The following is an 18,703-nucleotide window of genomic DNA, read 5'->3' as shown; positions in this document are numbered from 1 at the left end:
TTCTGTGCCAACATCTGGATTAAGAAAAAAAACCCTGAACTCACATTTTCTCCCCTGATCTGATCGAATTCATCACAAACTGAGTGTAAACTGGGATTTATCTCCATCATTGTCACGTTATGCCTCTGTCCAGCAGGACTCCAAATGACAATGTACAAAAAAACAAACAAAACAAAAATTAAAACTTTAAAGGAGAACAATAATAACAATAACCATACTTATAATAACAACAATTTCCCATAAAAAATGATAATTATTTTAAAAAATTGCACCTTTTGGTTGGAAACTGTACCGCTTACTGAGACAAGCAGCAAAGGTCAACAACAAATAAACTGGAATGTTTCTAAAAGTTTGTTTTTTCCATCTGACTGCTTACACTGAAAATGTTTTCCCCCCAAAAAAACTCTTATTGTTGAGTTTGGACATAAAAACAGCATTTTGTACCATGAAGAAAGCATCTTTGTTTTTTCATAACCTCACATTTAATCTGACTTCATTTTTTTGAATAAAGTTTTTTTTTGTTACTGACAATATTTTTTTTTATAATAAAAAGCTTTGTTTTGTGTTTTACTGAAAATCTTTTCTTGTCATTTCTTTAAAGAGGGGGAATAGTGCTTCTTTTTCTAGTTTTTGTACTGTCCCTCTGGTGCCCCCGTAGTAGCTTCAGATGACTTAAAGCTCAAAAATAGAGAAAAAAGCGAAAAAAAAAAAAGAAAAAAAGGAAAAAAGGGAAACAAAATAAGAAAAAAAGGGTAAAAAAAGAAAAAAGGAAAAAAAAAAGAAAAAAAGGAAAAAAAGGGAAACAAAATAAGAAAAAAATGGTAAAAAAATGAAAAAAGGAAAAAAAAGAAGAAGAAAAAAAGCTCAAAAATAAAAAAAAAAATAAAAAAGATATTTTCGTCATGCTGGTATTTTACAGAACTCCTATTTTAGCTACTGTCTCTTTAAGGCTCCCAGCTTCACAAACCCCCTTCCCTCTGATTGGCCAGCCCTCTGGAGGCCTGTCAGGGGCGGAGCTATGAGCAGACCTCGGTGTTTGATGCCTGCTTCTCTAACTTTTTATGAACCAGTTAGGAGATCCTTATGTGATGACATCACCAATTCGGCAAGTCTTGTTGAGATCTCATTAAGATCCCGTTCAGATCTCGTTCAGATCAGACTGTATTCATCAGTTTAAATTTTTTTTAAATTCATTTTTAAAACATAGGAAAGCAGAATACCCCCTCTTTAAAGACTAAAATCCTAGAATATGAATTAAAGGGTCCATCAGGTTTTACAACCAGGCTGCGTTCAAGAACAGAAAATCAAATCAAATCTGCGTTTTTCCGTTCAAACTACAAGAGACAATCAAAGGTATTAGATAAGAAAGATTTGTCCTTGTAATACGGACAAAATATTCTCTTGCTATATCGTTTCATAAGTACCTTACTCTCAAGTATGTGTTAATTTTTAAAAACTTAAAACTGAACTCAAACACAGACAAAACCACAACTTCCCTTTAAACAAAAACGTCCAAAATCAGGAGAATAAAAAACTAAAACAGACATTCAATGCCAGCTTGTGCTATGATCAGCTGACACATTCAGGAAACGCCATCAAAGTGTGCGGTTTGTTACCTAACGTAGAGAATTACAGCAAAGTAATGGGTTTTACGGGCTGCCAACACAATGGATTCAACGCTGAATATGTGACACTAACAGGATGACAAAACATTTTGGTTTAACTTTTTCCAAACATGAAGAATTTCTGAGGAAAACTGAGCCACAGATTTCTCGACGTGGAGGTGAATCAGACAGCAGTTCAGCTGGAGTCGTCCAGTTAGAGAAGAGGGAGAGGAGCCGCTGATGAACACGAGTGTCTTTGTAGAGATTTTGGGTATGTTGTTGTTGATCTCTGGACGCAGAACAGTACATGTAAATATTAAAAATACAAATACACATTTTCCTGATTTCAGTTTCTAGGGCCCTTTGTTGCCTCTTCTCTCTTTCGTGGCACGTACAAACCACCCAAAACTTCAACACTTCACTCTCCTTTTCCTTTCTTCTTCTGTCTTTTCTCCAGTTTCTTTCCTCTCCTCAGTTTCCCGTCTTTCCCCGGCCCTCGCCTCTCCCCCTCCTTCTGCAGTCAGTCTGTCAATCAATCAATCAATCAATCAATCAATCACGCCGTCGCTCCGTCTAAACCTTGTCCAGCAGAGATCTTTGGCAGTAGAGGAGGCGTCGAGGCGTGCCGTACTTCCTGAAGAACAAAAGCGCTCCCAGAGTGACCACGACCAGGATCAGCAGGAGGAGAGGGATCACCACGGCAACCGGGCCCACGCCGCTCTGAGCCTCGTCCACCTCGATGATGATCACCTCCTCTTCCCGACCCTTTTTGGGCTCCTCGCTGTCACAGCCCATCCAGTCGGTGAGAGCGGATTTGGGGTAGCCGGACTCCACCTTCATGTACTGGTTGTTGAATTTCCAGTACTTGTTGGCTTTGTAGAAATATGTGTAGGCTGTGGAAAGTGAAAAAAAAAGGTTTACAATTTCATTTTATGTGTTTTTTCGGCTAAATAATCAAAAATAAGTAGCTAGTTTGTACTAACATGCAACACTGTTTCTCAAATATCTGCTGCGTGAAAAATAGTTAACATACAGTTAACATCACACATAAGGTCGTACAGTTCAACTTGTCTATAAATCCTCTGATGATCTTCCAAATGTAAATAGTTTAAAAACAATCTCAGTTGGAGAAAACACATTTGTTTATTTTCTTGACCAATGTTTTAAAACTTAAGGGATATTCAGTTATTATTATTTTAAACAATGACAAATAACCACACTTTCTTTTTCATAGGGATGAGCAAGTATCGGTATTAGGTATCAGGCTGATACCTGCCATAGTATAAGGTATTGGTACTCGTAAAGTAGGGATGGGTACCGAATTAGATACTTTTATAGGTACGGACCGAAATCTGTCAAAAGTACTGGGTACCTATTCACGAAAAATCAAAAGGTACCATGTTTAGGTACCTAAATGCATCTTTGGAAGAGCAGACGATTTTCCATGCTGGACATGAACACAGCATTACAAGTAGGGATGGGTACCGAATCAGGTACTTTTAAAGGTACCGACCAAATTCTAACAAAAGTACCGGGTACCGATTCATGTTTAGGTACCTAAATACATAGTTGTGAATTTGAGGGAGTGGAAGAGTAGGCGATTTTCCATGCTGGACATGAACACAGCATTACAAGTTTATATTTTGAAGAATAAATATGTTAAATTGAAGAAAATATATATTTTATCATTAAACAAATTGATATTTTTTACTACATTAACACACAAAAGTACCAAAAATTGGTACCGTTGAGTACCGGTATCGATTGCCAGGTACGGGGCATTGGTACCATATCGTTTCAAATGTGAAAGGTACCCATCCCTAATTACAAGGTTATATATTAAAGAATAAATATGTCAAATTGAAAAAAAAAATTATATATATATATTATTAAACAAATTGATATTTTTTACCTAACAAGCACAAAAAAGTACCGAAAATTGGTACTGTTGAGTACCGGTACCGATTGCCAGGTACCGGGCATTAGTACCATATCGTTTCATAAGTGAAAGGTACCCATCCCTATTGTGAAGACTAAAAAAGATCTTTAGTCATGTAAGTCCTCCTCGCCAGTAGTTGGCGCTACATTGCTGCGGCAAATCCTGTTCAAACAACATGAATGAACCAGGAAGAGTTAAACTTTTTCATTTGCACCTTGGTTTATTTAAAAAAACTTAAACTCTGACAGTTGTTAACTTTATTTTTCACCATTGCTAAGTTGTTAAAAACGAATCCTAAACCCAGAGAGAGTTGTTTGTGTTTTATTCTGGTCTTAACGCTAACGCAAGTGTTCTGTCTTTGTTCAAAACAATCCATCACTGTTAATTGAAACTTTATGTATCAAAAGTAAACTAGTGGTATCTGTACTCAACGGACTATTTGTAGTGCTATCGGTCTGTAAAAAAAAAGCTGTTTTCTGTCAAAAATTTTCAGATGTCAGATGTATCTTGAAGACTTTCTTCATAGTGCTTTAAGTTGCCTCTTCTGATACCTACCCCCTCACTGTGCCCACAGGTGCTGAAAACTCCTACGTAGAGATATTTCTTTGTTTTACAGATGATCTTGTTGCTTCTCAAAGTCATAAAGAAGCATCTTTCTTAGTTGGACCCTGTTTCATACCCAGTTAAAAACTCATCACAGTAGCTTTAATCAGTAGAAAAACTTACATCCGTCTTCGCTCATGATGGCAGCTTTAATATTCTCTGGAGCACCGCTCCACATGCTGATGGGCTTTGGATAGCCGCTGTCCACAGTGCGAGTCTTCTCATTGAAACGATAATATCTGCAAATGACAAACAAAAATATTAAAGAGCTGAGTGTGTGTTGTTTTTTCCTTCAAACAGGAAAAGCTGTGGGTGATTCAGCGAGCCAACAAAAACACTGCTGTAACACGAAAGTTTGTGACGTCACTGTTTCTGGGAACGTTGGGGTTTAACATCCTGAGGCAGCATTTTTAGAGTTATACAAAAATCACACGTTAGTTTTTAATGTGGTTTGGACTTCTCTGAGTCTGAGTCTGAGCAATCTGAAACAACAAGCTAGGTAGCATTGGAAAAGTTTGGGAGGCCTCTTCTTTTGCATCTACTTCTTCTGGGGTTTAATGATGTAGTTAAACCGTCTCAAAGGGTCATGAACCAACGTTAGCTGGACTTATGAAGAAAAAAATCCTAAATTATTTTAAGCAAAGAGTCATTTTAAAACAGCATTTCAATTAAGAGACAATATAATTCAACTTGACATATAATTTTGCGAGTCATTGCAATGAAAAGAGGCAAAAAAAGGTTTTTGGGACTAGTCAGAAAAGGGGAGGGGCTTGGGGGGCTTTTGCTTCTGTGTGATCCCTCTTACAGTAAAATCTGCTCCAGCCTCCTGTCAAGCATTTACATACTGGTAGAAGTTTCCAGAAATGTGAAAAAGAGGAAAGATTTGACTGTAACTAGTGTCAGAACTAATTCACTCTGATATAAAAACAGGAAGTGTGAGTCAGAGCTCTGAAATAAAGGACCCTACCTTCATATCACCTTCAGAGATAAGCTTAGAGAGGTACGAGTTGGAACAAGTTGCACGAACTGTACAAAATGTATGAGCAGCGTTTGTTTTGGCTGAAGGGAAAGTGATTTTATCACGTCAACGCTGCAGGAATTCCCACGCAGCGTTTCGTCCGATGATTCAGAAGAAACTTCCAGTCGTGAGGATTGAGTTGGAAAGAAAACCTGTTTTAACCTGCAGGTCAAAAATGACGAAGCAGATCGGGTTGTGGTGACTTACTTCGTGCCTCTGAAAAAGTACGTCTGTCCCGTTGGTGTGTAGAAAAGAGCAGCATCAATTTTGTCTTTGGGGAGACCGGTCCCGATGTCTTTCAAGCTCTTAGGAGAGTCCTTCTCCATGGTGGACTCACTGAAAACCCAGTACCTGTCACCTTGAGATGAAAGAGAGAGAAATCAGATGATGAAAAGAAATTAGATAACAAACAGAGAGAGTGAGGGATCAAAGGACAAAAAAAGATCAAAGCAGTAAACACATGAAAGTCATCAGTGCCGCAGCTGTTATCCTTCAAAACTAACCTTTGAAGAAAACAAATTTCCCATCATCCCTCTCATAAGCAGCGTTGATGTTTGATGGTAGGCCTTTCCAGAAGTGGCTGATGGTCATGGGGTATCCTGTTAACACCTTGTTGTTACGAACACGCCAGAACCACTTATCCTGCAAAGACAGCGACAGAAAGAAATTCAGTGGACTGTAATTGAAGAAGGGACATTTTCTACAACAGTCACTTGAGACAAAAGCAAATCTTGATTATTCTTCAATTTTGGTGTCACTGTTAGATTTTGTTAAGATTTTTCTGATAATTAATATATAAAAAAACAGTTTTATTTAAATAAATATGTACTATTAAAACATAAATTTGAAAAACCTAAAGTGTCAGTGCCAGGAAGGCCATTTGTTTAAAATGTAAAGCAGTTGTTATCAGTTAAAGTAAATCGTTCATTAAAGCTCCTGTAAGAAAATTTTGGTTTGTGTTGATTGTGGCACCTTCTGTGGCCAAAGTAATCTTAATGTTTCAAAAAAAAAATAATAATAATAACCCAGTTGAAATATTTGATAAAAGGTTGTATTACCAGCATGCTTTTGATTACTTAAACTGACACCTACCCCCTGCTGGTGATTTCCGGCATTGAAAAAAATTCCAGGCACATATAAAAATTTTCTTGCTGATATTTTTTTTCTTCTTGGGTCATAAGGAAGCATCACTGTTAAATTCAGTCTGTTTCATTACAACTCAAAAAGTACTTAGAGGAGCTTTAAGTTGAATTTTGCTCATTTTAAAGGAATAGTCCAACACTTTGGACCTGGTGATTTTTTTTTTCCTGTACCTTAAAACATGAGCCCCCTGTGGCCAAAGTTATCATGTTTAAAAAACAAAACAAAAAAAACAGTTGAAATATGTGATAAAAGGTTGTATTAGCAGTATGCCTTTAATCACTTAAACTGACGCCTACCCCCTGCTGGTGGTTTCTGGCATTAAAAAATGCCATAAAAATACAAAACATTTTCATGTTTATGTTTTTTTCTTCTTCTTGGGTCATAAGGAAGCATCACTGTTAAATTCAGTATTTTTCATAACTACTAAAAAAATACTCACAGGAGCTTTAAGTTGAATTTGACTTAATTTTAAAAGAATATTCCCACACTTTGGCAATGCGAGTTAAAAAAAAAACTGCATAAGAGAAATGAAGCTATTTTTTAGGGAGCTTTGATGTAGACAACAGGGCCTTTAGTAAAGTCACAATAACACCTTGACTTTACTAATTTTTTTTTCTGAATGTAGCGAGGGAGGAAAAGTGTTTTCCTGTACCTTAAAAACAAACTTTTCTCCTCTGAGGATGGCGATGGTGTCAAAGTGTCCCTCACAGATGTCTGGACCAAGCCCAGGGTAGGAGGACTTTGTGGGTCGAGGTGGAGGAGGAGGAGGAGGAGCCCCAGACTTGGTTCCTGTTTAGAAAGTGGTGAAATAAAAAAATAAACAGTTATTTTGGAGCAAGACAGAACTAAATCTAATTCATCCAAACACGATGTTGACAGGTGTCCATTGTGCTGCTCCAGACAAACAAACCTCAACAACAAAGAAGGGATTGCAATAAAACTATAAACGGATGTTTACACTTCTCGGAGGATATATTTTGAAGAAACTGGGAGGAGAGAACAGGCAAAGAGAAATGAGGAACTTCACTGAAAATGTTTCCAAGAGAGACTCACCGTAGATGGCCTGGATGCCTCGCCGGTCGTCGTCTGGGAGCTGGAAGTTTTCTGTCTCAAACCACTGGTAGAAAGGCGCCATGATGGCAGAGGGGTCATTGGAGTGCTCCAGACCCAGAGCATGGCCCAGCTCATGGACGGCCACAAGGAAAACATCGTTACCTACGAGAAATGGATCGAAAAGCAACACTAAGTTTCACAGTTTGTTTCTATCAGGATCTATAAGCTTATGTAAACTCCTCTCTGTCTTACCGCCCTGGTCGACGGTCCCTGTGGTCCATGGCTCGGCGAGGTCAAAGTGCGTGTCTCCTCCGATTCCGTTTCCTGGGAAATAAGCATGAGCCAGGAAGCCACCTTCGCCGTCAAATGGCGTGCTGTCACCGTGGAACCCCTCGGCGAATGACAGCATGATGTCAGCGAACTTGTTGACCTTGTCTCGGATGTGGCTGTAGGGGATTTCTCGGAAGGTGAGCGGGATCACGCTTTCCCAGACTTTGAAGGCTTTTCGGATGGCTTCGTTCGTGGCTCGTTCACCAATTTTCGGGGTGTAGTTCTGTATGCTGTTAAAAGAACATGGGACGAAAAACTTCAGCTTAAAACAAGAATTTAAGAGAATAAAACATAATGTACACAGGGTAAACTTTAGAAAACAGAGGCCACGACTACTTCACAATAAAAGCCTTCGTAAAAAAAATTGAGCTTAAGAGTTTGGAGTAGATCTGTACAAAATTGTTACTTTTGTTTTCGGTGTAGATTAGTGAGAAAAAGAGCTAATTTAACATAAGACATAGCCAGTTATCCACATTTGATTGTTAAAAAAAATTAAGACTTTGATCAAATCAACTTTTTTGAGTTTAAGATCTTTAGTTTGATTTGAACTTATACTATTACAATGTTTACATTACAAAAACTTAAACTAAACAAGTGTTTATGTCTTTATTGTAGCAAAAAAAATGTCTTATGTTATTGTACTACAACCATAAAACCATAAAAAATCCAGAATAAATGTCTAATTTAAGAAATTAAACTGCAAATTGCCTTAAAAGTGTCTTGTTTCAAGAAACTTGACCTGTTGAAACTTTGTAGTAAACAGAGTCGATGTTTACCTGAATGTCACCTCAGACTTTTCCCACTTCAGACCCTGCACGGCGTATCTCTTTCTCCTCAGGTTACTTTTCAGCTCTGGGCCAAACTTGTCTGGGACGCCACAACGCGGTCGACTCATCGCCCTGAAAACAATGAAAGAGCACATCACCAAACATGTCCTTTTTTCTTCCTCATAACCTGGGAACAAAGATTGAACCATGACTCACTCTAACGTGTTGGAGTCGATGGAGCCGGTGACGGTCAGACCATAAAACCTCTGCATGGCTGATATGGCTGCTTCGATGGTCTTGGGTGAGCGGAGGGCCTGGGCCTGGACGTTACCTGGAGGCAGGTAGCCAAACTGTTGCAGCCATGCCTGCAGACGATGGCAATAAAGACAAATGTGGTGAAGCTGTCGAGACTTTGGTTTAATTTTTTTATTATTCTGAAGGTTTCTTTTACAAAGAAAAACAGAAAATGACCAGGCTAACGGTGGATATATTTCTGTAGCCTGTGATTAGGTGCAGTAAATATATACCATACAGATTAAAAAGGTAAAGAAAAATAAAGTCAGGGTATAATATTTTAAAACAATATAAACGCCAATGTCAAGTCTTTGTTCTGTCAAAAAAATAGTTCCATTATCTTGACGTTTTTGATCCAGGAAGTAACTTTTTCAAACTTTGTAGGAAGAAAAATTAATTTAAAAAAGGAGAAAATATGGTTTATAGAAAAGAAAATTATTAACAAGCGACTCAATGTTATGCATAATAAAAAATAAAGAAAAAGCAGTTAACAGATAAAAAATATTAATTAATGACTTAATTTTATGCATCATAAAAAATATTAAAAAAGTAATCTATAGATAAGAAAATTATTCATGAGTGACTCATTTTTTTTTCAGGAAAAAAAATTTGGAAAAAGTTGTTTAAAGATAAGAAAATTATTAATAAGTGTCTTAATTTTGTACAGGAATACTTAGCTAGCTACACATACAGACTGTCTGGCTGCTTCACTGAATTAGTGCTTCTTTAGTGTAAGACTTTTTTTTAAAGGCTTACAGCAAAGACGTAGAAAAAATAACTTTACATACATATAGAAATGAAATGTATTTGCTTAAATGAAAAGATGTTGTAGGAAAACTCAGATTTCTCTCTTCTAAGCTCTCTCGCAAATAATTATCACTTCTTCTTGTGTCTGCTCTTTAGCCAGACATGCAGAAAAACACAAAAACACCACCTGAACACATCTGACAAAATGTCGCAGTCAACAAAAAAGAAGGGATTGGCCACCTGTGTGGACCTGTGGGTGTTTTCCTGCTCTCAGTCTTCTCTCAGAGCTTGTTTGGACCTGCGTCTCTGAGCCTGGATGTATCGTGCTAAACTGCTAAATTGGCTTACATACACTCCTCTGAACAGCAGCCAGCACACACATTAAAGCCTCATGCTGAATTCATTGTCTCCTCCTTATGTGACTGTGACATTATTCGCTTTATGAACTCTTAAAACACCAAATCCTCACATGCCCCTGTGATGGATGCTAAATATATAACGAGAGACTTTGTTGTGGGGTCATAAGGAGGGATGAGAGAGGAACTGAGAGCCAAATTAAACAATCTGAAAACACTGATGTCATTTCAGCCACGATGACCCAGAAGTCTGTCTAGACTATCACAGCCAAAGACAACTGGCGGTCATAAGGCTGGAAAAAAAGTCACATTTTCAGCAACATTTAGGTTCCTCAAAGCTTGACTTTAAACTCCCCCTGTGACTGTCTACATCTGTCCTCCTCCTCCTCCTCCTCCTCCTCGTTTCTCTGTCAACCAAAACCACCACTATTTATCTTAACACATGAAAGGACAGTTTAGTCTTTCCACTGCAGCTGCTGGTGGTCTCTTTAAGGTTGACACTTTCATTTACTCTTCTCCGAAGAATAAGAAGAGAAGACAAGAGAGTGAGGCTGTTAGCTCAACAAAGTAGGCTAGCAGAGTAAGAAAGCTAGCTAACATTAGCATCTGTGACCACAAATTCTAAAAACAATGGATCACAGGAAATGCTAATAGGAGAATAAGAAGGGGAGAGTCATAACTTGGTGCAACATCTCTACCAAGTTTGCTAACGTTAGCCAACATTAGCCGAAGCTAGCCACAAGTAAAACTAGACAAAGTAGATTGACTTTTGCAGCAAATCTCAAAAGTAGCAAGAATTGAAGCTTCTTCAGACGAGAGTAAATTACAATAAATTTTACATCATGAAAGGCAGGATTTATAAAGTGGCTAATGGTGGCTAATTAACATTAAATGCTGTTATGCTAAACAAAGAAAATATGTAAACGTCATGATTGTGGTTTCATTAAGATCATGTGAGAATGGTTAAATAGCATTAAAAATTCAATGTATAATGTTAGTGTTTAAAAAGCCTACAAGTATCATGGACCTTTGAAACAAGTATGCTACATGCTATGAAGTAGCTAGTACCGTAAAGTTTACATGGCAGGTTTAAATAAAGCTAACAGATAAAGCCAACTTTACGTTAGCTTGTCAAAAAGGTTTGAAAGAATTGAGTGATAGCCATATTACCACATGGTTTTACCATTTTTACCTTCTTTCCAATCTTTTTCTTAGCTAGCAGGCTAACTCTGTTTTCGGATGTCAAGGAAAACAAAGCTAACAGTCAAAGCTAAACGCAGGTTGACATTTAGAAATTGTTTTGTTTTCTTTTAAAGGTATTAGCAGTCATATTTGCTACCACTGGAAAAAGCTAAGCTAATTGTTTCCTAGTTTCCAATCTCCCTCCACCAAACTGGCTAACAGACACACAATTAGCTTGTTGTTGGCCTGTACTGGCAGTAAGTTTAGGTGGGTGTCAAAAAAACCAAGCAAACAATCAAAGCTAACTTCCAGGTTGGCCCTACAAAAACAGTAAAGCTTAACAATTTCTTGTTGCCAAGCTAGCAGGCTAACTTAGTTTTTGGTTGTCAAGAAAAACAAAGCTAACAATCAGAGCTAAATTCAAGTTGACCTTTAGAAATAGTTTTGTTTTTGTTTTCTTTTAAAGGTATTAGCAGTCATATTTGCTACCACTGGAAAAAGCTAAGCTAATTGTTTCATAGTTTCCAATCTTCCTCCACCAAACTGGCTAACAGACACATAATTAGCTTGTTTCAGAGATTTTTTTTTAAGGGGGGGGCAAGGCTAATTGCATGTTGGCCTGTACTGGCAGGAAGTTTAGACGTGTGTCAAAAAACAAAGCAAACAATAAAAGCTAACTTCTAGGTTGGCCCTACGAAAAACAGTAAAGCTAAAAATGTTCTTGTTTCCAAGCTAACAGGCTAACAGACACATAATACAGCTGTATATATTTCGTCATCTCCTCTTTCTGGAGCCTTTGATCCAGTTGCAATGTGTGTTTCCACTTCTGTATCCACATAACACGCGTCTTCATCTCCACCACAGATTAAATCAGCGGAATTATCCCAAATTCCTTCGTTAGCGGCGTCATCTAAACCCCAGGTATCTCTTATATTCCACTGGTAGAGCTGTTTTTCCTCTTAAAATCTGAACTAAAAAGCACGGGGGGATGGATGGAAATGTAGAAACAGCGTGAGCAGGACTAGCTGGCCTTGTGCTGCTTGGGTACACACAGCTACTGTTAGTCATGTGGTGGGCAGAGAGGCCGGAGAACAAGGTTCACTTATGACGACCTGTGGAGGCAACTCTTCCACCTATTTTTTCCTCATCTCGACTTTAACCTCCTCCACAATTTCCCCGAGATTTCTTTGGATTATTTAGACATCTAGTTAATCTAATTTATCCCCTGACTCCCTCTCTTAGTCAATCAGCGTCGAACACCGACCAAATTTACGTTCTCCACCTCCCCGCTGACTACTGCCAGTGTTTCTGCGGCTCCTGGTGTGGTGACGCGTCTGCTTCTATAAAAACACTCCAGTGAAAAGTCTCCCCCACACCGTGAAGACCTCCACTTCTCTACCTCTGCTCCACACACACATACACACACACCACCACCTCCGGTTACGACGCCAAGTATCCCAGCATGCACCCCTCCTCTCTGGAACTCCCAGCAGCCACCATCAAAGCTTCTATTTATTGAGAATCGTACATGGCCGGTATTGTTGGCCTGGGTGAAGCCAGGTAGCTAACTACGCGGCCATGTGTGGTCACATGGACGGCTGCTGGTTTGGTAAACACACACCAGGGTCTGTGTAGTGTGTTTGTGTGTGTGTGTGTGTGTGTGTGTGTGTGTGTGTGTGTGTGTGTGTGTGTGCAGTGACGTGAGGTCTGAATAAATAATGTAGAGACACTAAAACTCTGCTAACATGATGTAAAGTTGGGAGGAAGAGGAGGACTTTTTGGAGGGGCTGTGACCCTAATGTGACCTGTTATCTAATAACGACCTCAAAAAACACAAGTTTTCCAGTTTTTGTACCAATGCTTAAACTAAGTGTGTTCATTTTGGCATTGGGGAAGCTTTGATTACCACTTTTTTCAACATTTTTAAAGGATGAAAACTAATAAACAAACCTATCAGCGTCTGCAGCCCTCAGTTACACTCAAGTACTTTCGTATTTGCACAGTTATTTTGCTCACAAAAGCTACTTTGTGTTTTTTTTAGTTGCAAATTTAAAATAATCAAATGTTAAATTGATAAAAGACATTGTAAATACCTAAAAACTGAGGTAAGCACATTGTCTTGAAAAAGATCACTGCCAAAGAACAGCAAATGTAAATCTTGCAACAATTAAACCTTTAAAATATGTGTCACCAGGGCCGTATTAACTTTAAAGAGGGCCCTGGGGCAATAACAGCTACCGGGGCCCCATTAACCCCCCTTGTCCCATATTTTGCCAAAACTCTGTCCAGTCTGTGAAGTTTTCTTGGACTGAATCAGACTCTTTGACCTTTAGTTTAATGTGTGGTAATTTAAGAAAACTTCAGCAGAAAAGCCAGGCTATTATTTTGAAACAGCACCAGGTGTTCTCAATCTGGGTTTTATTATTTCTTTCTGTGTGGTCAAGCTGGTTTTATTCTACGTTTTTGGACCTAGTTTGGGCTTTTTATACTTCTGTATCCTGGCTGTGAACATGAGTGGTTAGAGCATTTTCATTTTCAGACCAGTTTTAGTTCCTCTTCTGACGGATGTGGCATGATTTGACTTGCTAATATCGCCGACTCTGATACACACACTTACAAACACAAATGGCACAATTATACAGTTTGATATTTTTCTTAAATGCTTATTGTCTTCATCAAAATATGGCTTCAAAATCAATCAATATGCAGGACATACTTTTTTAAGGATGCTCAAGCCAAGTTTCCAGTTAAATTAGCATAAACAAGCTAACGAAGAAAACAAGTTGCCTTTTTTCACTGGACAACACCAAATATAGTCAACCCCAATGATTTCACTTTGTGACCATCATTATGGGAAGTATACGCGTCACATCTCATGGACACATGGTTGCAACATATCGTCACATATTCTTCCTCACAGTCTCGTGAATCTGAGCTGTAATTTGTTTTCCGGATGCACTACAAAAAAAAACAACCACAAGTTCCTGGCAGACTTATAAACAAAAATCCCCCATGCATTTATAGCTGCTGTGGTAGAAAACAAAAGAATGACAACACTTTGGTAGGAAGTGAAACTGTTGGTCTTGAGGGTGTGTTCTGCAATTTCTGCAACATGGTCCAATAAAAACCATAAATTAGCGATGAGTAAGGATGTTTGTGCATGATGATTTAAGTGCACAGAGCTTTTCACTATGTATACACTTTGTCCTGCAATTATGTGTTGCTTCAACAATGCCCAAAAGCTGATTTTTGTATAAAGCAAAGCTGCCAAGTGTCCAAACACTATTTGTTCCAAGCTGCTTCTTGGAAAAGTTTATTGTCCTTCTCCCCTGGCCAGACGGTTGAGTTGGCTTCTTAAATCAGACCAGTAAAGAGGGAAAAAACGGACAGGGTAGCGAGCAAATGATGTGAAGTGCAGAGCTACATTAGCAGAGGAGAGGTAAAGACATTAGGAGGAAGAGCGCTGGAAGAAAAAAGAGGAGAGAGGTTAGAAATATGGCTGAATTTCAAGCCGAGGGACTGAGTCAGTTGTTCCTTTTGCTCGGTGCCAGCGGAAAAAAAACGAGGAATTGGGCTCATGAGCGGTTGAATCTCACATCGCCTTCATTTCTTGGCGTCTGTGACCCAGTTAGCTCCCAGTGGCACCAGTGCCATGTGGTATTTATTACTTCATTTACTGTTATAGTGGGTCAAACAGGTCGCATGCTACAGTAACTGGTGCATTAAACGTGGGTGGAGTGATAAATGAACTGTTTCACGCACCAACAACTTATCCATTTTATCACACTCAAAAAACCTGTGCCCACAATTCAAAGTCAACTAAGATCTGCTCTAAGTTTAGCTTGTTGAGTTATTGTATTTCCCTGTGAATGTCAAGTAATAAATCAGTTGATTTAAGGGCCTGTGTCCACTTACAGCGTTTTGAGCTTACATTCTTACCACACCGATCAAAGAAGCACTCATTAGTTATTTCTTAGGTTATCAGACTTTGCTAAAGTATCATTACTGTGGCTATAAGTGCAAGATTATTTTTGTTCACAACTGAATTTTGTAACAACGAGATTGTCTAAATGTTCTTAAGGACGTCCTGGTCCAGCAAGGGCCTGTGTCCACTAACAGCATTTTATTTCACATTATCACCTCACTGATCAGAGATGCTCTATCTTAACTTTTTAGAAAATTACATGATCTGACAACATTAATAATGAAGCTGGAGAAACAGAAGTTTAGCTTCAACTTAGTTTGGAGATCATTTTCATGTTGATGTTCAGAGGCTTCTGTTTTAATGCTAGCAGTGTTGATGACTTCATTTAGAGAGCTGTTTTTTTGTGGCACTTCTGTTTTCCTTGGTACTGACCGCAGAGTCTGTTTTGAGTTGCTTTTTGTTTCGTGTTTCTTTTTATTCAAGGAAATATTCAGACAAAATGCAATGGAAAGGAATTATGTCAGCAACTGAGCAATCTGATTGATGCCAGATTCTGCTTTTCACTCACTCAACGGGTTTTAATATGAGCTGGAAAACTCTGCTAACACTTTCACTGACAATCTTAATGTCAGTTTTTGAGTTTGCAGGTGATGAAATGTAGCTCAGCTTTTTAATCTGAGGCATGGGACCCTTTAAGATGAGGTCAGAAATGACAGAACTGTCGCTGACTGCATGGGTTGGTTTCTCCTCTGCCAGTGTTCAAGACAACGTCCTACACCAGGGGTGGCCAACCTGTGGCTTGCGGACTGCATATGGCTCTTTGTCTTTCGGTGTGCGGCTCTTCAATCCATTTATAAAAATATATATAGTTACAAGTAGTGCTGTGCCGATCAGTCTGAAATATTGATATATTGATGCCAACTTTGGGTTCAGTATTGATCAATGTTTTGGTGTACAGATTGATGCTTAAGTTTCAGTTTCTTTTCTCTAGTACGAATTTAAACACACAAACACAGTGAATCTCGCTTTGAAAATTGGAAATTTATTGATTTTTATTTTATGTCATTTCCTTTATGTGTGAGAAGAAGTGTGTTTGTAAGACCACATGTGTGACATGGCTCTCTGTAGTACCACGGTCATTTTTGTGGCTCTTGGTCTCTGACTGGTTGGCCACCCCTGTCCTACACCTTCGTGACTTTAGATTGGTTAGGAAAAAAATACAAAAGTTTAACTTTTTCAAAGTGACATCTCTGAAAGCCCAGCGACAAAATACAGCTGACACTAAGCACTGAAAATGCACAACTGCATCAGTTTGGGAAAGACAATCAGGGGCTGTTGGACACAGGCTCAAACTTTAACCAGAACTTCACATTTTTGTGTAAAACCCTTTGAAAAGTTTAGCAATCTTCTCTGAAATGTCTAATTATACTGTCTAAAAATACACTCAGTTACTTTCCACCACAGTCTGGGATCTTTTCAATGATCTGTTTGGGTCTTTAACTCTAACAGGTGGTTGGAAAATATAACCCAAAGTAGGACATCTCGTAACATCTGGCCTTGGAGTTCAGGCAAATCAGCCACCTGTACAGGAATGGTACAAAAGCTTGCTATTCTGACATCATGCTGGAAACTTGCGTCTTTCATGTCCTCTGTATTAACGAGGAGGACTACTCTTTGGGACTAGTCCAGAGATAAGCCCCCCTTCTCTCCCTTGAAGTCCATCAGCTTCTCATTAAAGCTGATCCAGCTGATTATTTTGACATTTCTAAAGTGACTACCGCTGCCTGTCGGAGCAGCATGCAGCGAGACCTTTTCTTTTGATGCTCCGTCCGCAGTCACTCAAGTCGAGATAAAAAGAGAATCGAGGCCAGATGTGTTTTGACCAAATCTGCGTGGGATCAGCAGACATGTGTCTCCAGATGGCAACGGGAAATCTCAAACCAGATACGGGGAGATCCTGTTTTAGACCCCGGTGTTTTCTTTGCTGCCCACTTCCTTTGCTCACTAAGCTTTTTATTTAAGTGAAGAAAGGTTAGACGAGGCAAAAAAGGGATGACTGGAAACAGATGGAGGAGGCCGCGAAGGTACCCAAAAGCAGAGAACAAGTCTCGGATCGGTGGGATAAAACGGACTACTTTGTCAAAGTGGGATGCTCAGATGTTTAGCAACGCTGATACCGCAGAAATTCCTCTTCTGCTTTCGCAACCCCCCATAACGGAGTTTCATCAGCTTTAATTAAACATCTGTGTCACTCAGTTGTTGGTCTATCTTTGAATTCTCTAAACATGTGTGTCTTCAGATCACAGGGTTCACAAACACCCCTTGATGATGTAATCCTCACCCCATAATTAACTCTTATCCTCTCCCTGCATCAGGATTGAATTATGCGTCTGAAAGCGTTGTATCGTCAGCGTAGAGCCGGATAAAGTTTGCACAGCAGCAGACAGGACGTGCACTCACTGTGGGTTATTATATTAGAGGTATTGCGGTACATCTGCTTCAGACAAATCTCCTGCAAACAGTTTAATTTGCAGACATTCATCACTGCCCCGGTGTGTCCGCCACAGGAGGGCCTCTTGTAAACCGTCTGTGAGTTATCCACCATGTCTGGCTTGACTCACACGCCAGCCGCTTGTGGTCAGTGACTAAGGGTCTTATTCGTGCATCCTGACCTCGAAACTGCAGCAGCTAGTTTTGAGCAACTCAACCAGTGGTGCGTTTCGAGGTAAATGGATGTTTTTTGATCTGTGAATCAATTTCCTGTGACAGCTGGAGCATCCTGTCCTTTACGGAGAAACTTTCTGAAGCGTCACAGGATGTGACAGCATCATTAGCACTGAGGTGACAGAGTCAAAAAGGCGCCGTGGATGTTCAAACCCCGTCATTTACGCACAGTCCAGACTGAAAATAAAACATGTTATTCAGGGAAGGTTAAACTGCACTACACTGTCTCCAGGTTCAGAGTTTGACTGCCTGAGGCCTGATGTCTGGCAGTTTTGCAGCTTCCAGGCCCGTACAGTCTACACATCAACAGATGAAAACCATTAACCCCCTCCCCCGTACCACCACCAACACCACCCCTATTTTCTTCCTCTCTCTCTTTCTCTTTTTTTTTTCTTTAAACCCAGAACAAAGCATCTCAGCTGAGGTTTCTGTCCCCTCCTTCACAACCCACAAGAGTTCAGACTCATGACATTTTTGCTCTCATCTCTTGTTACAGTTTCAGCTCATTTGCACAACTTTTAGTGCACAAGGGTCAGGAGTGTTTGGAGGAAGAGGTATATACACATGAAGGGAACATAAACACTCCCTGAGATGATGTTGCAAGACTTAAGAAAACGTTGTAAACATTAGGGAGACACAAAACAGTTGGAATGGATGGAAAATAGGGCTGTATATATACATATTGGAGGAATAGAGAAAAAATATATAAAACAAAATAAAACAAAACTTTGTTTTTTTTTAACATTTACACTCAATAACATGTAGCCTTGCTTATTACAACATTAAATTTTTTTTTGCCTTTTTTAAGTGACTTAATATTTTTTTAACTTACCTCTGCTTTAAGTACATTTGCAGATACTGAGGTAAGCCCAGAGCAGCAGAGACCACAGACCAGGGTGAGGAGCTGGAGCAGCATTCTTCTTTCTGAGTCTTCCCTCCCCCCGAAAAAAAAACTTAAACCCTTAAAAACAAAATATCTGCACAGGTTCCGTCGTCTTGACTGCAAACGACGACGACG

At 39.2% G+C, this 18,703-nt stretch overlaps 1 protein-coding gene across 1 annotated transcript; it reads right to left on the bottom strand.

Annotated features, from left to right (window-relative positions):
* Positions 1 to 881: 881 nt before the first annotated feature.
* mmp14a (matrix metallopeptidase 14a (membrane-inserted)) lies at positions 882 to 18,615 on the bottom strand. Its single transcript, XM_074699338.1, is given in 9 exon segments — positions 882 to 2,497; positions 4,270 to 4,385; positions 5,372 to 5,522; positions 5,668 to 5,806; positions 6,960 to 7,096; positions 7,361 to 7,920; positions 8,467 to 8,589; positions 8,674 to 8,822; positions 18,518 to 18,615. Coding segments are annotated over 9 exon segments (1,779 nt in total). The 5' UTR covers positions 18,602 to 18,615; the 3' UTR covers positions 882 to 2,177.
* Between the last annotated feature and the right edge of the window lie 88 nt (positions 18,616 to 18,703).

This window comes from Halichoeres trimaculatus, unplaced genomic scaffold, assembly GCF_033239565.1.
Source record: "Halichoeres trimaculatus isolate MK-OKI-2021-1 unplaced genomic scaffold, fHalTri1.1 fHalTri1_scaffold_22, whole genome shotgun sequence".
In the NCBI taxonomy this organism is placed as follows: Eukaryota; Metazoa; Chordata; class Actinopteri; order Labriformes; family Labridae; genus Halichoeres; species Halichoeres trimaculatus.
The sequence above is the reverse complement of the archived record's forward strand: the minus strand, read 5'-3'. Positions and strand labels throughout refer to the sequence as shown.